The sequence below is a fragment of the Nanorana parkeri genome, unplaced genomic scaffold (genome assembly GCF_000935625.1).
Source record: "Nanorana parkeri isolate BGI_ZX_2015 unplaced genomic scaffold, ASM93562v1 scaffold468, whole genome shotgun sequence".
NCBI classification, from domain to species: domain Eukaryota; kingdom Metazoa; phylum Chordata; class Amphibia; order Anura; family Dicroglossidae; genus Nanorana; species Nanorana parkeri.
Window position 1 is genome coordinate 631865 of NW_017306736.1, and position 16948 is coordinate 648812.

At 41.7% G+C, this 16948-nt stretch overlaps 1 protein-coding gene across 4 annotated transcripts in view; it reads left to right on the forward strand.

Moving 5' to 3' along the window:
- The window catches only part of ANKS1A (ankyrin repeat and sterile alpha motif domain containing 1A), an 89350-nt gene that overhangs the window by 6782 nt on the left and 65620 nt on the right, over window positions 1-16948 (forward strand). For all 4 annotated transcript variants that reach the window (XM_018560612.1, XM_018560613.1, XM_018560615.1 and 1 more), the window contains exons 2-3: window positions 7573-7653; window positions 9005-9161. In XM_018560612.1, the coding sequence (XP_018416114.1) occupies window positions 7573-7653; window positions 9005-9161 (238 nt within the window). The remainder of the gene's footprint in view (window positions 1-7572; window positions 7654-9004; window positions 9162-16948) is intronic.

Sequence of the window (16948 nt, forward strand, 5' to 3'; positions counted from 1 at the left end):
GTAATGTTGGGATCCGTCCCGGCTGCGGAGGTTTCAGTATACTGCGAGCTGTAGCTCGCGGTATACTGAGCTTTGGGTCACGGAAGGACGCTAGTTTGTGTCCTCGCGTGACCCTGGGGAGAACTATGGGGAAAAGCACTGACCCCATAGTTCTCCTTTTAAGTCCAACTTTAGCCAAGAAGGGTGGTAAAGGGTTAGAGCCTCTGTCAGGGTCATGTTTTCATTGCCATCTGTGTCTTTTGTTGGGAAGATTTCCCCCCGCCTTCTGCCAGGACAGAAACTGATTGGAAATCTCCCTGGGAGGGTGGGGGGCAGTAAAAAAAACATTGGTACAGAGGGTAGGGGTTAGAACCGGTGGCAGTGTTTTTATTGTTCTCTCTGCTTAGTGACTTCTGCACCCCTCAATACTTGCGTGGGCATCACAAATAATAGAAGTGGTGGTAAATCTCACCTATGGCTTCATAGACATAAATAAAAACCTAACAAAAATTGTGTGTGGTGTTTTTGGATAGAGTGGGGAGGGTTTAAATCTCCTGCGAGGTTTTACTACCATTGTAAGCTTCGGTTGGGGACATTTCTTCACTCTGGTAAAAAGGTATCACCATGCACACTGGAGTTAGAGCAATAATTCTAGGGCCATTATTCATGGTTAACCCTAAAATGATGACCTGTAGAGGCTTCTAAAGCCTTGCGTATGGAAACATTTTCACGTTTTACGGGTACACACAATTTTGAGGCTTGTCATGTTTGTTTACTTGAGGCGATCTCCGTTTTCACATTTTACCAAAAAAACTATCAAAATACCACTGGTTATTATATTGTGTCTTGTGTGCACTAAAATTCATTTGAATGTAATCTTCCGGGCTAGCGTGCACATTTTAACATGCATGCAAAGAATGCACAAACTGCTTAGGCAGTAAAATGGTTAAACCCCAAATATTTAGGGTCTGGTGTGTTCTTTTGGCTATTGACATGTGTGGTGTCTTCATACCAAGATCAAATAGGCTCTTTAAGATCTTCGGAAACCATACTGTGAATGCCTATTTGTTTGGCAAGGGATTTAACAAGATTGCCTAATTATTTGAAATCAATCATTCCACTGTAAGGAAATTATCGATAAGTGATATAGATTTAGAAAGACTTCCAATTTGTCCAGGACTGGTCAACCCAGCAAATTTAGTCCAAGAGCTGACTAATGCGAAGGGCCCATTCACACCACATCTGGGTAATCATCTCCAGACCAGATTGTTTCCGGACCCAAAATACATCCTAATGTATCCCTTTTGTTATTTCTGGCCTCTGTTCATACCAGTGCAGTCTGGACCAGACCAGAATATACTGCTGGTCTCATTCTGTCTGGTCTGGAATGCACTGGAACTGCAGGCAGGTTCACACCATTTTCCGGACCAGATCTGGTCCGGAAAATGGTGTGAAACTAAACGAACCCCAACATTTAATTGTGATAATTCTTGCAGTTGGTGTCGAAGTGCATGCATTTACAATCGGAGTTTGCACCAATTTAATTTGCATGGGAGGTGTGCCAGGAAATGTGTTTGCTATCAAATAAAGGGTGGTCAAGGGTGTACTTACTTTTTACTTATTTACTTACTTACAGTACACCGTAAAACCTATTTAAAATGTTGTTAAGGCAAATTTTTACTTTATTCAGGTATATTGCCTTGCTATCAGTAGGCATTGTTTAAATAAAGATCTAATGTTTGCCTGTTTTAACCATTTAATTTATTCACATGTTTTAGCTCTTTTCTCCCATGCATCTTTGCAGCAGCCGACCACAGATAATGGTGAACTTTTGACGACTACTACTACTGAACTGATGACATTAAGCCAGGGGTAGGCAACCTTGGCACTCTAGCTGTTGTTGAATTACAAGTCTCGTGAGGCAATGCGAGACATTGACAGCCCCCAGTCATGACTTGCAGAGGCATAATGGGATTTGTAGGTTCAGCACAGCTGGAGCGCTGAAGTTGCCTACTCCTTCAATAAGCAGCAAATACACTGTCGCAGTGATCTGTTGCTGCAGGGGTAGGTAGATGGCTGATAGAACTCGCAGGATATGCTTTTGGCGCTTTCCAGCTTATGTTTTTCTGTGTAAGTTGAAGACCACTTTCCAAATCCAGAGCTGTAGCACAGCCTCTGGTGCGGCGCAGTCTCTGAAAACTCACTTTGTGACTATGCCCATGGACGGGGCGAAGATAGTCCAGAATGTTAGCTTTGGTTACTAGGCTCTTCACCTTGACTCTTTCCAGACCCGTGTATACTAGGTCAGGTAATTGTAGGGTGCTATCCAGGTTTAGAGCAGTGGTACAGCCTCTGGTGTAACTCAGTCTCTGATGACTGCCTTTGTGAATGAGCCTCTGGGAGTAGTGAACAGGGGTGTGGAAATATTTAAAACTACTCGTCCAAGGACTAAAGCGGGGGCCCAACCTACTTGTCGCTTATGACAATCTACTTGTCGTAAAACCCAAAATAATTTAAACCGAAACCGTATTTAACCATGCGAAGAAGCGCTTAGTGAAATGTAAAATCCTGTGCTGGATGGCAGTACGCTGTACAGATAGTACACCCATACTGTCAGAGGGGATGGACTGTTTGCCAAAAGAGAAGAATAGCGGGGGGAGGAGTGGGGGCCACATATGAGCGGGTAATTCCAATCTTCCCAAACTACTTGGGAAGGTGAACTTACCCTTTATGCTGGATCACACTTGGGTGAGAGCGTTTTTGCTCGTTTCCACACGCATTTTTGTTGCATGTTTTATGCGCTTAAATCAAGTTGCACGTTTTTGCGGGTAGACTGTGACACATTGATATAAATGAGCAAACTTGTGTTTTTGAGCGTTTCTATTGAAGTTTATGGGGCCAAGAAGCGCTTAATCTGTCAAAAAGCTCATGTACTTTTTCCGATGACGGGCAGTTTTTTACAAGCGACAAAATGCTCTCATGTGAACATGGCCGTAGTAATGAATAGGATTTTGTTTTGGGTGCTTTTCATTTTAGCGTTTTTCAGGACAAAAAAAGCACTACAAAACACTAGTTGTGAACCTGGTCTTAATGCACATTGTGCATGTTAGAAAGCACTGCTGCCCAGCTACCAAAATATGGTACACAGTGGAATGGGGCAGCACTTAGTGTACACACACACATTACCCATTTGCATGCAGATGGGGGGGTTGGTATTAATTTGTATTTTTTTTTTCTTATTGTTATCACACCGGGCTAATAAGGGGTTTAAAACATAAATACTTCTTTACCTTCCTCACAAGGAAATATCCATCTTGTTCTGTATTTTCCTGAAACATCAGCAGACTCGCCACACCCTCGGTGGGAAACATGGGATAGTAGATATGGTAGACACGGCACATTTTTCCAGTCTAGTATCTGAAGCCAATATGTTAAGCCTGTTTGGAGACATAGAGTTAAGTATATACAGATCCAGTGTGCCTTCTTCTGTAGAAGGATCCTATCTCCTCTGCGTCCAGACATTTCAAGATAGTATATTCAATAAAACACCAAGCCCTGAGTGATTGTGGAAAAGTATCTGGTCTGGATATGGGGCTTAAATAATGTGCTCTGTCTACTCTCCCACCTTTTGTGAAATCAGAATGGCAGTTATATGCTCATTAGACTTATGAAATCTGTTTATCTGGAGGTTGTATAACAACTAATCTTTTGATTGGAGGTATTGAGCTTCCCTTGTTGTATAAATGCACTGCAATAATCTGAACTTTTACCTCATGCTAATATAGAGCTGTATCCGTTCAGAATATATACATATATATTTTTAGCAACCATTGCCATGTAGTTTTTCCAGCAAGATATTACCATCCATAGAGGGAGCAATGGTGTTGCTGAAGTGTGCGCTGTCTGCTTTCACTTTGGTCTGGACATACCTTGTTTGTTCAGCTTTCCTTTCCATGCGGTCAAGGGTTAGTTGTCTTAGGCTTCGGCCTTTACCTTTTTTATATATTCTTGTTTTTTGACCTGTTTAACAGTTGGGTCTAAGTTTCTTACACGATTTTTCTTTATGGTGGTTGAATGGGCTATCCACCATATTCTTGTGGAGGTCCATCATTCTTTCAAATAGCAGTCTCCCTCTGTTGGTGCTACCTGGGCTGCTCCAGGAACACCAGATTCATTCTTGGTGACTTTCCTTGTTTTTAGCAATCCCTTTATTTGCTTCCTAAGTTTTTCATCAAGCCTTGTTCAGGGATTAATTCCTTTTACCACATCCATTGGATCTCTCAGCAGCTGTTGCCCACCCCTCAGTTGGATTGCTTTTCATTGTCCCAAGTGTTCAAACATTTACTATATAATATTTTTTATTATACTTGCTATAAAATCCTTTTTCTTTTAGTTCATAGAGGGACACATGTACTGCTTGGTCACAGTACAGAGGAATGATGGTTAAAGGCGGGGTTTTAAGGGGGCTGGCTTAATCTTCTTTTTCTCTAGTCATCTTCCAGGACAGCATCAGCGAGATAGGCTTCTCCGACCGGAACAGGAAACACATCACCCACACCTAGTAAAAAAAGAGCACACAACTTGCATACCTCAGTTTGTTTGTGTTTCCTCCGGCCATGCAGGACATGGTAACGCTTGTTGTTTTCAGCTAGGCCTTCGTGATATTGGGCAGTGGCCTCCCTTTCATGAGTACGACATGCCCCCCCCGTCCTCCCCATCTGTCCTTTGGATCTTTTTTTTTTTTTTTGGCCTAAGTTTCCCAGCAAAGAGACGCAAGGCAACCATCCTGTTGGTGTAGAGGACTCAGTGGAGTACCTCCTATTACTGCGGCTGCCCATTAGGTTTTTTTTAACTTTGCCTTACCCATCAGAGGCCGTCTTTTTTTTTTTTTGCCAGTGTCCAAACATACTAAGGTGGCACTGTTACACAATTGTTCAAGAACTACAATATTCCTGTGTCCCTCAATGTGCTACAAGAAAAAGATTTTGTGGTAAGTAAAAAAACAAATAAAAATCTTATTTTTGGAGTGTTCTGTAGCAAGATCGGAAGGGTTAGGACCTGATATTTTCAGCTAAGTGTTGGACCTTAGCTCTCGCTGACAGCTGGCAGTTCTAGCACAGAACTCATATGAGACCTGTTTTAAAACGGTTGTAGGACACGTAAGTGCTATTGTGCTAAAAAAAAAACTCTGCTTCTGCTTTACATATAGTTTTGTTTCGTCCCCCTCAATATTTGTCTGCCAAAGCCACACACCAGTTAGATTTTCCTTGGCTTTGGTTTGCTAAATCAGCAGAACTTAAAGAGGAACTCTGGAAAAATCACAAACCTACCTAAGTGCTCCTAGGGGCCCCCAAAAAAAGCTGTTTTACTCACCTGTTCCTCGGTCCTGCAGCTGTCTGCCTTCTCTCCCACTCTGCTTTGGCTATAGAATGGTCCTCGGTGTCCTCAAGTCAATTGCAGGTCAATGGACCTTCATAAGACATGACCTCAGCGGTTCTTAGACCACCAGAGCCCAGGGGTCTAACAGCCCGGAAGGAGTCATCGCGACCGAGGATCAAGTAATAAAATCTGTGATTTTTCTCAGAGTTGTTCTTTAACAGTAATTCTGTACTGTGAAGGCTTAGATGATTGGATACAAATCTACAATGTCTGTCTTGATCTCTACTTTGATGCCCATGTATTGGTCCTGTCTTTGGCCACGTTCACATCAGCATTTCTGGTGCGGTGTGATAGTAAAAGTCCTTCTTGCTGTATCTTTGGTGTGGTTTTCAGGACAGCGCATGTTACAATGCACCACACCTAAAACGTGCATATGTCAACAGGTCTTTGGAGATAATTTTTATGATTTGTATTAATCTTTAGTTGGGATTTCCCAGGATAATGGCTATAATGCCATGGTCTCTCCCATAATTTTCCTTTATGCTCACAGTGCTGTAATATACGCACACTGCAAATCCAGAGCATTTGTTTTTTTGTTTGAACTTTTTACCTATTATGAATATATAGAATATTTGTCATCTACACCTGTTTTCAGCTTCCAAATACAATTTAACATGCTACTGTATATTTTAACTGCCAATTGTCCAACTGTATTGTGTACTGCCAACTGTCCAACTTTCAATCTATGGTAAACAATATTTGCCTCATTTGAAACCCCATTTTCTCTAATATTGTTTACATAATAGTTTTAAGGGGGAGAGGCGTACATTGAGTTTAACCCGTGCTCAAGGGTTTACACTAGTTCCCAAATTTCAATCTATGGTATTTAGATTTTTGCTAACGATTGAGAAAATACATAAGATACAGTAATGCACAGTCCAAACAAGGTATGTTGTACATTCAGAGGTTTCTAATTATATAAAGCAAACAAAGTAATGAGTCTGATTTTAATAATTTTTCCAAGACCAATCAGTAAAATGTTGTTTGAACATGTAGTATGCTATTGTTCCTAAGAGTTTATACTCGGGATGCACCGATACTTGTATCGGTATTGGCACCGATACCGAGTATTTGGTACATTACGGGTACTGGACCAAATGCTCAGATGCCTTTCCGGATACTGAAACGTCTGGATACTGGAGATTTCCTCTGACCGGCAGTGCCACGAGGAAACATGGAGACGGGAAGCTGGCTCCATGCTGTTTGGCCGGCTTGATGCTGATTGGCCGGGAAGCCGGCTTCCCGACCAATCAGTGTCGAGCTGGGCAAACATCTGATAATATGGTGACACAACCCCCACCTGGCAGGCACCTCATTCCCCTCAGGAAGATCCTTAGCAACAGTCATTGGCCAGCTGGACAGACACCGCTTTCCAAGATCTGCCCATGTCTCTTGTGTGCAGCGCTCCCACGTGATCGGCCCTCAGCCTGCTAATGCGCATGCACAGGATTTCTGAATGAGAGCGCTGGGCAGTCTGCAGTAGCGGGCTGATCACGTGGGCGCTGTACACACAGGAGACGTGGGCAGATCGGTGTCAGCCCAGCTGGTCGAGGGACTGGTATGTTAATGAATGCTGCTAAGGATCTATGTGAGGGGAATGAGGTGCCTGCAGGGTGGGGGTCGTGTCACCATATTGTCAGATCTGTTTGGTCGGCCTCAATGCCGATTGGCTGGGAAGCCGGCTTCCCGGCCAATTAGCATCCAGCCGGTCAATCAAGAAGCCAGGCGGTGGGTAATGACATGCCGTCTGGCTTCCTGATTGCCCGGGAAGCCAGCTCTATGCTATCAGAAGTATCGGTACTCACCGATACCGAGTACCGATATATAAATATCGGTACTCGATACCTGAAAAAACGGTATTGGTGCATCCCTAGTTTATACACAAGGATAAGGACAGCTGCATTTTTCTTGAACTTAAATATAGGTTATTGGCTTCGGCAAAAGAAATAACATATTAGAAGAATAAGTGTTTGATTCTAATGCAGTTGGGTTTATTAGAGTAGTTGAATGTATGAATTAAGCAATTTATAAGCTTTGGCAAGAGTAAAATATTAGTATAAGCCTTTGATTCTATGGCAGTTGGGTTTGTTACAGTAGTTGAACCGAATGCATGAATTAATAATGTAAGTGTTTTCCTTAATTATATTTCCACAGTATCTGGCGTGGCCCTAATGTGAATTGTGTTGACAGCTCAGGATACACCCCTTTACATCACGCCTCTCTTAATGGACACAAGTAAGTGCTTGAAGTTTCTACATTAACATTACAAATCTCATATAAGTGCTAGAATTTAAAGGGAAGCTTACCTCAAGAGTTGTGAGATAAGAAGCTAAAGTATTATTGTTTTATGTTTTCTGTGTAATAAGCTTATAAGCAGGGAAAGGCAGTGGTTGGGCAAGGTTTTCCAACTTACATGATGCATAACGCTATAGTTTAATGGGACAGAAACTTGTTTGTCTAACCCTCTTTTCCCTGCAATCAGTGGTTATGTATCTTATACATAAATATAAGCAAATACCTATGTATTGCAAGAGAATGTTTAAATTAGTAGTGTCCAATGTAAAAGGCCCAAGTGGAGGATCACATCTTCCTTTCTCCCCCCCCCAATTTAAAACCGTCAGATGATGGTCATAGGTATCAGAATAAAACCAAGAAAATACATTTAGTGATAACCCCCTCCCAGGAAGTTCCATGCTTAGGCAAGTCTTCCCTTTGTAATGCCACTGTACCACCCTGTCACCCCAATCTGTATGGAAAAGAGGTGCTGCCACAGGCTTATACTAGGGTTTCTGGAAAGTGGCGTTCCGTTCAGAGCAGAGGACGCAGTAATAGAACCACCCTTCATGGGAGTCAGTAGCAGCAATTATAACTCTCACTAATGATGTCAGTGACAGTGGCAACAATAATACCCCCACCCACCCCCGTGGCTTGCCTATGGCTGTTCACATCTGCTGCAGAGAATGCTGGGAGTAGTAGTCTTTCCAGAGTCCTTTGATAGTATATACAGTTAAAAAGGGCACCTCTGGAACCTGTCCAGGGGCAGCCAGAGACATGTGGAAGCAGAGGCAGGGAAGAGGGGTGCAGTGCACACAGCACCTTGCTTGCTTTCTATATCAGGGCTGTTAAACTTGAGCTCCGCCAATTGGACAGCCCTGATCTAAACAGTCCATTAAATGTATGTGTTATCAGGTTGGCCTACATCTGAGTAACAGTTGATACATGTAATGGAGACCAGCTTTTGTCTCGCTCCTATTTATTGTTGCAAAGTAATGTAGGGTATACACTGCTATATGTTTTTCATTCAACCTGCAGGCTGAACAAAAAAAATATAACAGATTCCTCCATCCATGCTTAATAGTATGGTTGGAATAATTTCCCACTGCAAGCTTTGCATTCTGATAGCAGTGCCGGCCAATATCAGAATATCTGAACGGTGCTTGCAACTGCAGTATCCAAATTCCTGCTGAATCGTCCAAAATGTGTTTCATGTGTAGTCTGCTTTAGTATGTGCAGTGTATATCTTGCTGGAGAATAGTAGCATGACATGAGTACATTATCTAATGTTGAGACCTCTATATTCCTACAGGGAGGTTGTGGAAGTCCTTTTGAGGAATGAGGCTGTAACAAACATTGCAGACTGTAAAGGCTGCTTCCCCTTGCATCTAGCAGCGTGGAAGGGAGATGCTCAGATTGTGCGCCTTCTCATTCACCATGGACCTTCACATGCAAAAGTCAATGAACAAGTAAGTTTGAATGTTTACCTCCTCTTTTTAAATACTGCTTTTTGTTTCTCTGACATTAAGAAAATGTGTTCACAGATGTATTTATCTTCGTATTTGTTAATCACAATTTTCTCTGATTTTATACGGTTAAAGTACAGTAAAGAAGTGAGGGGTTAGGACCACCCTTAGGCTTCATTTGATGTCATTGTCCCCATTGGGGAGATTCACTCTCTAATGTTCCTGATCACCATTGTTACTGTGAATAAAAGTGAGGGTAAATCCAAAAATTTTAACTGTCACCAGAACAGAAATAGATGGGAATTGCAATGGGGAGACCTATTCCTGTGACAACTTGTAACGGACTATCTTCCTGATGAGTCCGTTACAACTTCACAACACCCCCCCAGTGATCCTAACTAAGGTTGCACCGAAATTATGTCCGCCTAAAAAGTTTGGCTAAAACTTGTATTTTGGGCAAAATGCCAAAAGTACAATACCCCCCCCCCCAAAAAAAGCTTTCCTTCCACACCGCCCCGCTCACCCTCCTGTGACGAGCAAATCAGGATAAAGAGTGGTGTGGGGAGGAGAGCTTTTCGGCAAAACAATTGTCACTAAAGTGTTTGTAAATTTAATGAGGACATAGTATGCTTCCTGTGTCCCCAATTATGAATGAATAGGAAGTGCTCTACATCACTTACTGTTCATTCATGATTGTGGCTATAGTAACTGACACTATATCCACAGTTATGAATAGACAGGACCACTTGGTATAGAGGCTTCCTGTTCATTTATAACGGGGGCTGCAGAAAAAGAGATTTAGGACATTGTGTTCTCAGTCCTCTTCTATTTCTATTTCCAAAGGTGAATATCAGGGGTCTGTTGACATCCTTGATATTTCCCCAAAACCCCCGACGGTAAAAAATAAATAAAAATAAAATATAATTTTTTTTGTAAAAAGGTCAGAAAAAAAAAATTCAGTTTATGCCAGATATATATATATTTTTTTCTTTTCGGTTTCAGTCTGAAAATTCCATTTCTGTGCACCTCTAGTTTTAACCATTTCTTACTCCTATCCAGAATAAAAATGAAATGAAGGTAAAACTTAACTCCAGCCTTAAGGTGCCCATACACTGGCTAAATTTTGGCTGGTTTTTAATGTGCCAGCCAAAATTCGCACTGTGTGGGGGGCTGTTGGCTCCCTTTTAGCTGGCATTCCTCGATCGGCTGATTTAAAGGAGCCGGCTGGAAAATCTTTGTATGATTAGTGCTGGCAACCAATGAGCTGCCCGCTCTTTTTGTTTTTTATTTAGGAATCGCGTCAGTATTTTTTTCCTTGAAATAAAAAAACTGATAGGTGTATGGCCAGCCTTAGCTTCTGTCGTGCACAGTTGTGCAGATTCCTCTCCTGTACTGAAATTGTTTAATCTGATTTCACTGCACACTATGAATCCCCTGTATTTCCTGGCTGAAAGACATCCACCATCATCTAGCTATTTCCTCCCCAGCCTGACTGTCCCTGGCCCACCCCTTTTATTCAATGGATTTCAGTTCTTTCAATTAAGGAGGCTCAGCTTTGCATGAGGGCATTACCCAGGGGGATTTTTGCACTGAAATGCAGCTTGTCTAGGAATGCCCACTTCTCCAGGTTGACATCCACCCATCATAGCTCCTTTCAAGACCCAGTCCACTGCTTGCATTGGGCTAAGGGCTCCTGAAGGGAGTACTAGGGCAAATGCTGTGATGTTTTAAGGGTCTAAAATAAGACATGTAAGGAAAATAGGTTTTATTTAAAAAATGAATTGGCATGTTAATGAGACAGGAAGAGAGGAAATAAGGAAAGGCAAAAACATAAGCAGATAATTCTTCACCTTTTTAAATGCTGTGTTGTAGATGAATAGTCATATTCTTAAAGTCTATCCCCCATCTACCATTTACACTTAAATACCCTTGTGTTTTAACATTAAAGTGACAAACTCGGGAACTAAATCTTAAAAATGCGTTCAAGTATCTTAAAAATGTATCGTATCTTGTGTATATCACTTGGCTGTAGATCCTCAAATCATCTCCGAATTGGTGCTGAGACTGTCCTTCCTTCTGGAGGGTGACTACTTTGGTCTCAATGGTCCCTGTGTAGGTTGTAAAGTAGCCACCACTCCAAGCTCGCTTCCGTGATGGACAACAATCTCAATACAAATTAGTAAACAAAACATGAGATTGTAGTCCATCACGGGAGTGAGCTGGGAGCAGTGGCTACTCTACAACACACACAGGGACCATGGGGAACATAAGTAGCCACCCTCCAGAAGGAAGGACAGTGTCAGCTTGAATTCAGAGATGATTTGAGGATCTACAACCGAGTGATGCACAAACAAAATACGTTTTTGATAATAGTTAAGATACTTGTCGGGAGTTTAGTGTCACTTTAAGGACCCCTTTCCCCTTTGCATTGCGCTTTTTCACAAAAGGCCTCTTGCTTCTGTAGATACTGTTTTGCATACCTCAGATGTTGTTGTTTGTGATAAGGTTGCCAGTAAAACTTTTTCCCGACGTCCTTTCCATGCGGATCATATTTGTGCAAACAACGCTGCACCGTGGAATGGTGCAATATCACTCTTATGTCAAACCTTCCTGCATATCCTTTGCAGTCGTATGAGGTTATGAATTGGCCTTTCTGGCCAGTATACAAGCAGTTCTCTATGAAAGTTGTCTTGGTCTTCCAAATCCTGCCTTACTTTCCACAGTTCTCCTTTTACTGCCATTTCTTGATGACATTATAGGCCATAAAAATTGCAAGCTGGAAGCATTTTGCATTCTTTTTATAGGAAACATTTGGCTTCGTTTTCAGATTCTCACTCAGTTGCTTAAAGAAGCCCATAGTTGTTGAGTAACAGCTCAAAGTTTGGAACGTTGCCAAGGATTTTATTAAGCTCTGCAATTGTCAACACGTGACATCTCTTAATGACTTAATGCCTAATGAGGCAAATGGGGTCAGGAACCTCACAAAAAACAGTGTTTCACTTAAAAAATGGAAGGCTGTCCAATGGTGCCACAGCTATTTTCTTTGTTCCTACGTTTTAAAGTTTTGTAAATAAAATGCACATGCACAGTGCCATTTGCAAATATGTTGTTTTAAATACAGTGTTTCCTTCAAGAGTTGTTTACAAATTTCCACTTAGAAAATGTATATGTTACTAATATGTAATTTTGTCCAGGGGTGCCCAAACTTTAGTGTACAACTGTACAAGCATGAATGCATCCTTGCTATCCACGGAGCCAACTCCGTGCTGTCCTAGTAGTTTCCTTACTTCACTAACATCTACAGTACCATAACATTTCATCTCGATAAGTCACTGAGGCCCCAACATTAAACCGTCAAAGTCCAAAGTTATACCCCTTGTTTGGGGGAGCAGTTGTCCTTCATAAAAAAATGATGCTCTAAATATGTAAGTCATGTCAGTCCTCCAAGGCTGCCTTTTTTCGATCCCCACAGTTCAATAAGCCTAGATGCACAGAAGAACTAGAAAGGCACTTATAAGATTATCGAATGGGCAAACAAGTGACATGATGCATCAATTCGGAACTGTCATGTAGGGATCCCACCGCACTCCTGGCTGAAAATGCCCCAACTTCCAATGGGGGGGGGGTGCTGAAATGACAGCGGATGGCGCAGCTGGATCAGATAAACAAAACAGTAAGTCACTAGCACTCCAAAGGTTCTCCAAGCAAAGTTCCTTTTATTCCATGTGTACCGTTACATCACCAAGTGTAGCAACGTTTCGGAATGCATCCGGTTCCTTCATCAGGCAAAGTGAAGTAAAACAAAGTGACTTTGTTTTGCCTGATGAAGGAATCTGATGCGTTCCAAAGCGTTACTACACTTGGTGATGTAACGGTACATATGGAATAAAAGGTACTTTGCTTGGAGAACCTTTGGAGTGCTGGTAACTAACTGTTTTGTTTATCAATTCGGAACCAACACCATACAATGTACTATGGCTAAAGCTCTTAATAGAGGTATCCAATCATGTTGTAATACCAAAAGACAGTCCTCTCGTTATGCTTCATAGTCACTGTTCCATACTTTCAAATGGGTTCTGTTACTCTGGATTCAAACTGCAGGTGTAAACGAATGTGCTCCTATAAGCGTTTAAGAAAAATCTCACTTGCAGCAGAAGGACTCACCTGGTACGGTGGCCGGGATGCACAAAAACAACATGGAAAATTGTCTCTGTGTTAAACCACTTGCTGCCCAGAGCAATGTCTTACTATTTGCACACACATGATTAAATCTGATTTTTTTTTTTTTTTTTTTTAGCTAAAAAACAGCTTAAAACCCCCAAACAAAGATATATTTTCTGAAAGCAGAGGCCCTGTAGAATTAAAAAAAAAGCTAGTTGGAATTTTTATGTCGTTCGTTATTTGTGCAAACGTTTATCAGACCAGTATTTAAACCAGTATTTTTTTAGGATAAAAGGCACTAAAATTAAATTCAGTGCACAGAAACAAAATGTAATGTCCAATTTTTGGGTAAACTATAAAAGATCGGGTCACGTCGGGTAAATTGATGCCAAACATGTCGAGCCTTGAAACTACAAAAAAAAACTACAGTACCCCAAAATTCCCCTTTGGCAAAGCTTTCACTGCTCATCAGTTTAGTGTTAACAGTTATTGATGGCCCTAGAATTTTTGCTCACTCCTATTCTCATGGATTTCACACTTTTTTTGCTATCGCATGGCATATATGATGTGATAGGTACTCTTTATGGAGACATCAGGGGTCTGATGTCACCTTAGGTCCCCCAAAGAAGTTGATGAAGCAGAGATCTGCTTCCCCAACTTCTTCTCCTGGCTCTAGAAGCCAGAGAATGTGCCCAGTGACACCAGCAGTGATGTAATACACCTCACTTCTGGGTCCAGTGATCGAAAGAGAGATCAGCGGCTAGAAGCTTGCTGATCTCCCTCCGATCAATGTGGCGAGAACCCGGAGTAGCCGGCGGCGGAGGTGGGGGGGCACACACTGCTGCTCGGTATAAACGATCAGGTGGCTCTATAGCTGCCTGATTGCTTGTATCTGAACAGCCATTGTCAGCTGTTTACAACGTTGCTAAGAACATGGCTGCAGCCACAGCTGTGTTATTGGTGTAACCACTTTAGGAGGAGGACGTGTATACATGTCCACCTGCCTGAAGTGGTTAAAGTGGACCTTTTTACCCATTTTTTACAAAAAAAAATAAAAAATCAGCTCTGCATGCTGATTTTTAAAAAATCATCTTATATTCATTAGTTAAACAAGCATGTTTTTCATTTACTTACAAATTGAGTTAATTTACTTCCTTGGTCCACTTCTGGCACAAATGATGTAATGTGCCAAAGCGTTGCATCAGCAGAGCTTTGCTGGGGGATTTCATCTGTAGCGTCATGAGATCTCAGAGAAAGGCATTTTCCTCCCCTGAGATGATGTGCATGGTCACATGTCCTAGTCACATGTGCCAGAGTTCCAAGAAGTAAATGTAGAGCTCGTAAAAATGTCCACTGTCAGAAGACTGAGAAAGGAAAGAAAAACAAGTTATGCAAAACCTGCAATTATGTAGTAGTATGCAATTGTGGATTGCCATTATTAAACATTTCTAATGGTGTGTTTTGTTATTTTAAAGCTATGGGTAAAGTTCCTCTTTAAAATCTGATCTCCCAAACGTATTGTCTCTTTGGTACAGGGACGCACCTAGGTCCAACTCTGGATAACACACTTAAACTTATACCATATAAACGTAATTAAAAATTCATTAAAAGGCAGTTCAAGTGCATTATCCTACAGAAAACAGACCTTGTGTTTGGGAAATCCAGTGATGACTGTGTGGGCTTTAATCACAGAACCAGTTTGCCGTGGTGTCTTTATGCAGCCCCGGCCACTGCACCAGGTGAGTTCTTTCCCTGCTAGTGAATTCTCTGAGATTTTACCGATACACTTCGAGGAGCATATTCTTTTTACCCCTGCAGATTAATTCCGAGGTATGGACAGTATATGAGAGTATGCAGAGTTGTTTGAATAGTGACACAATGTGCAGTAACACAATGCATAAAGTGTTAACGGGCTCTTAGTGTTTTGCCTTACTGTTAATCCTTTTGCTAAATCCAGCCCTAGCAGAGAAATCCATGGCCGTCATTCTGCAGCTCATGACAGCTGCTCTGTGTGTAGTATCGGTAATACATTTTATGCATAGACCTATTTTGTGAGCTGTAATTTTAGATTTAGTACTTCCACAGTACATGTTCCTGTAATTTGAACATTTTTATTATTATGAAATGTTAAAACAAATTGGCTGTTGAGGCGAAATTACCAGCCACTGAATAAATGTGGTAAAAAGGAGGTATATTCCATGGAAAGCAAGCCGTTTCACAAAAAAAATATGCAGCGATACATGGTAGTTTGGGTAGGCTTGCTTTATTCATACCACTATACTGTATTTTTCCGTGTATAAGACTATACTTTTTCTTAAAATATTTACCTAAAAATGGAGGGGCGTCTTATACACGGGGGGGGGCTGAGAGGAGAACCGCGGTTGCGAAACTGCCGATACCTCTGCAAACTAGCCTCACGAGTGAAACTTCCAATTGCAGAGAAGAGCTAACAGGTTTCCTCCAATAATGAGCCTTATGTACCCGACGTCAGCTGATGCTGCGGAGAGCGTGTAGGAAGCGGTAATGTCGGAGCATTCTGAGCCCATAAAAATGTCAGAAAAAATAAATAAATACCGGTACCAGTAAGCGGCTGTCTTACTCTGCAAAATTTAAACTGGGTGTAATCAGTTATGCAAAAGAGCATGGAAAATATTGATTTCTGAATTTTGGGTAAGAAAAGTGGGGGGCGTCCTATACATGGGGGCGTCTTGTAGACGGAAAAATACGGTAGTTGTCATTTGATGAGTTTATAGAAAAAGGTGTATGTACATTTGAATAATTATCTGCCGAGTGTAACACCTTCTCTGCCAGTAATAATTTTATGATCTGGCCTTCCCTGATTGCACCCCATAAATAATGATTTCTATTGTCTAGCTCACCCTAATCATTTTAGGCATGTTAGATTTGTCCATCAACAATGATGATCAGTTAGAGCCCCATAGTATTTGTCACTTTTAGTGTATACAGTGCAGTCACCATCAAATGATGGTAAATTGTGTTCCATTGACTTCAGACCATGCTAAAACCCAACAGTGCTGCTCAACTGAGACCAGCAGCAATTTTCACACAGCCTGTGGGTGAATATCATATACAGATTGTTCAGCAGGTTAGAACATTTTCTGTTTTTTGTTTCTGACTGATGTTGGAAACACTTCTTTGGGAACCCTTAATGGCCTGTTCCTTGCCCATTGTTTGCAAGTTACGCTTGAATCATGTGTATCGCTTGCAGGGATCAGGCCGTGTGTGGTCATTTTTATGCTTTTTCTCTATCCCTTTGCTTGCTTCTCCACCTCCCAGCTTTTGTCTTTGTTCTCAAACCCGGTTGTTTATAAGCTTGTTATCTATTTTATTACTTGGGGTTTTGCCATAATATGCAAGTATGCCCACAATACTTGCATATTATGGCAAACACACCTTAGTGTGCTTTTCTCGAGCTCAGTATGATGAATCCTCTGTCCCCCACTGCTGCCATTTATGGATTTTGTGGGAATCCTTTTTGGCCATTGAGTGGTGACTGATGATGCAACCATTGCACATGAGCACAGGAGTTGCGTCCTTTCTGGTATCGGGCCCATTCACAGCCATGAATGAGCTGAGTGTGTACACGGCACATTGCCGTGTGTACATAC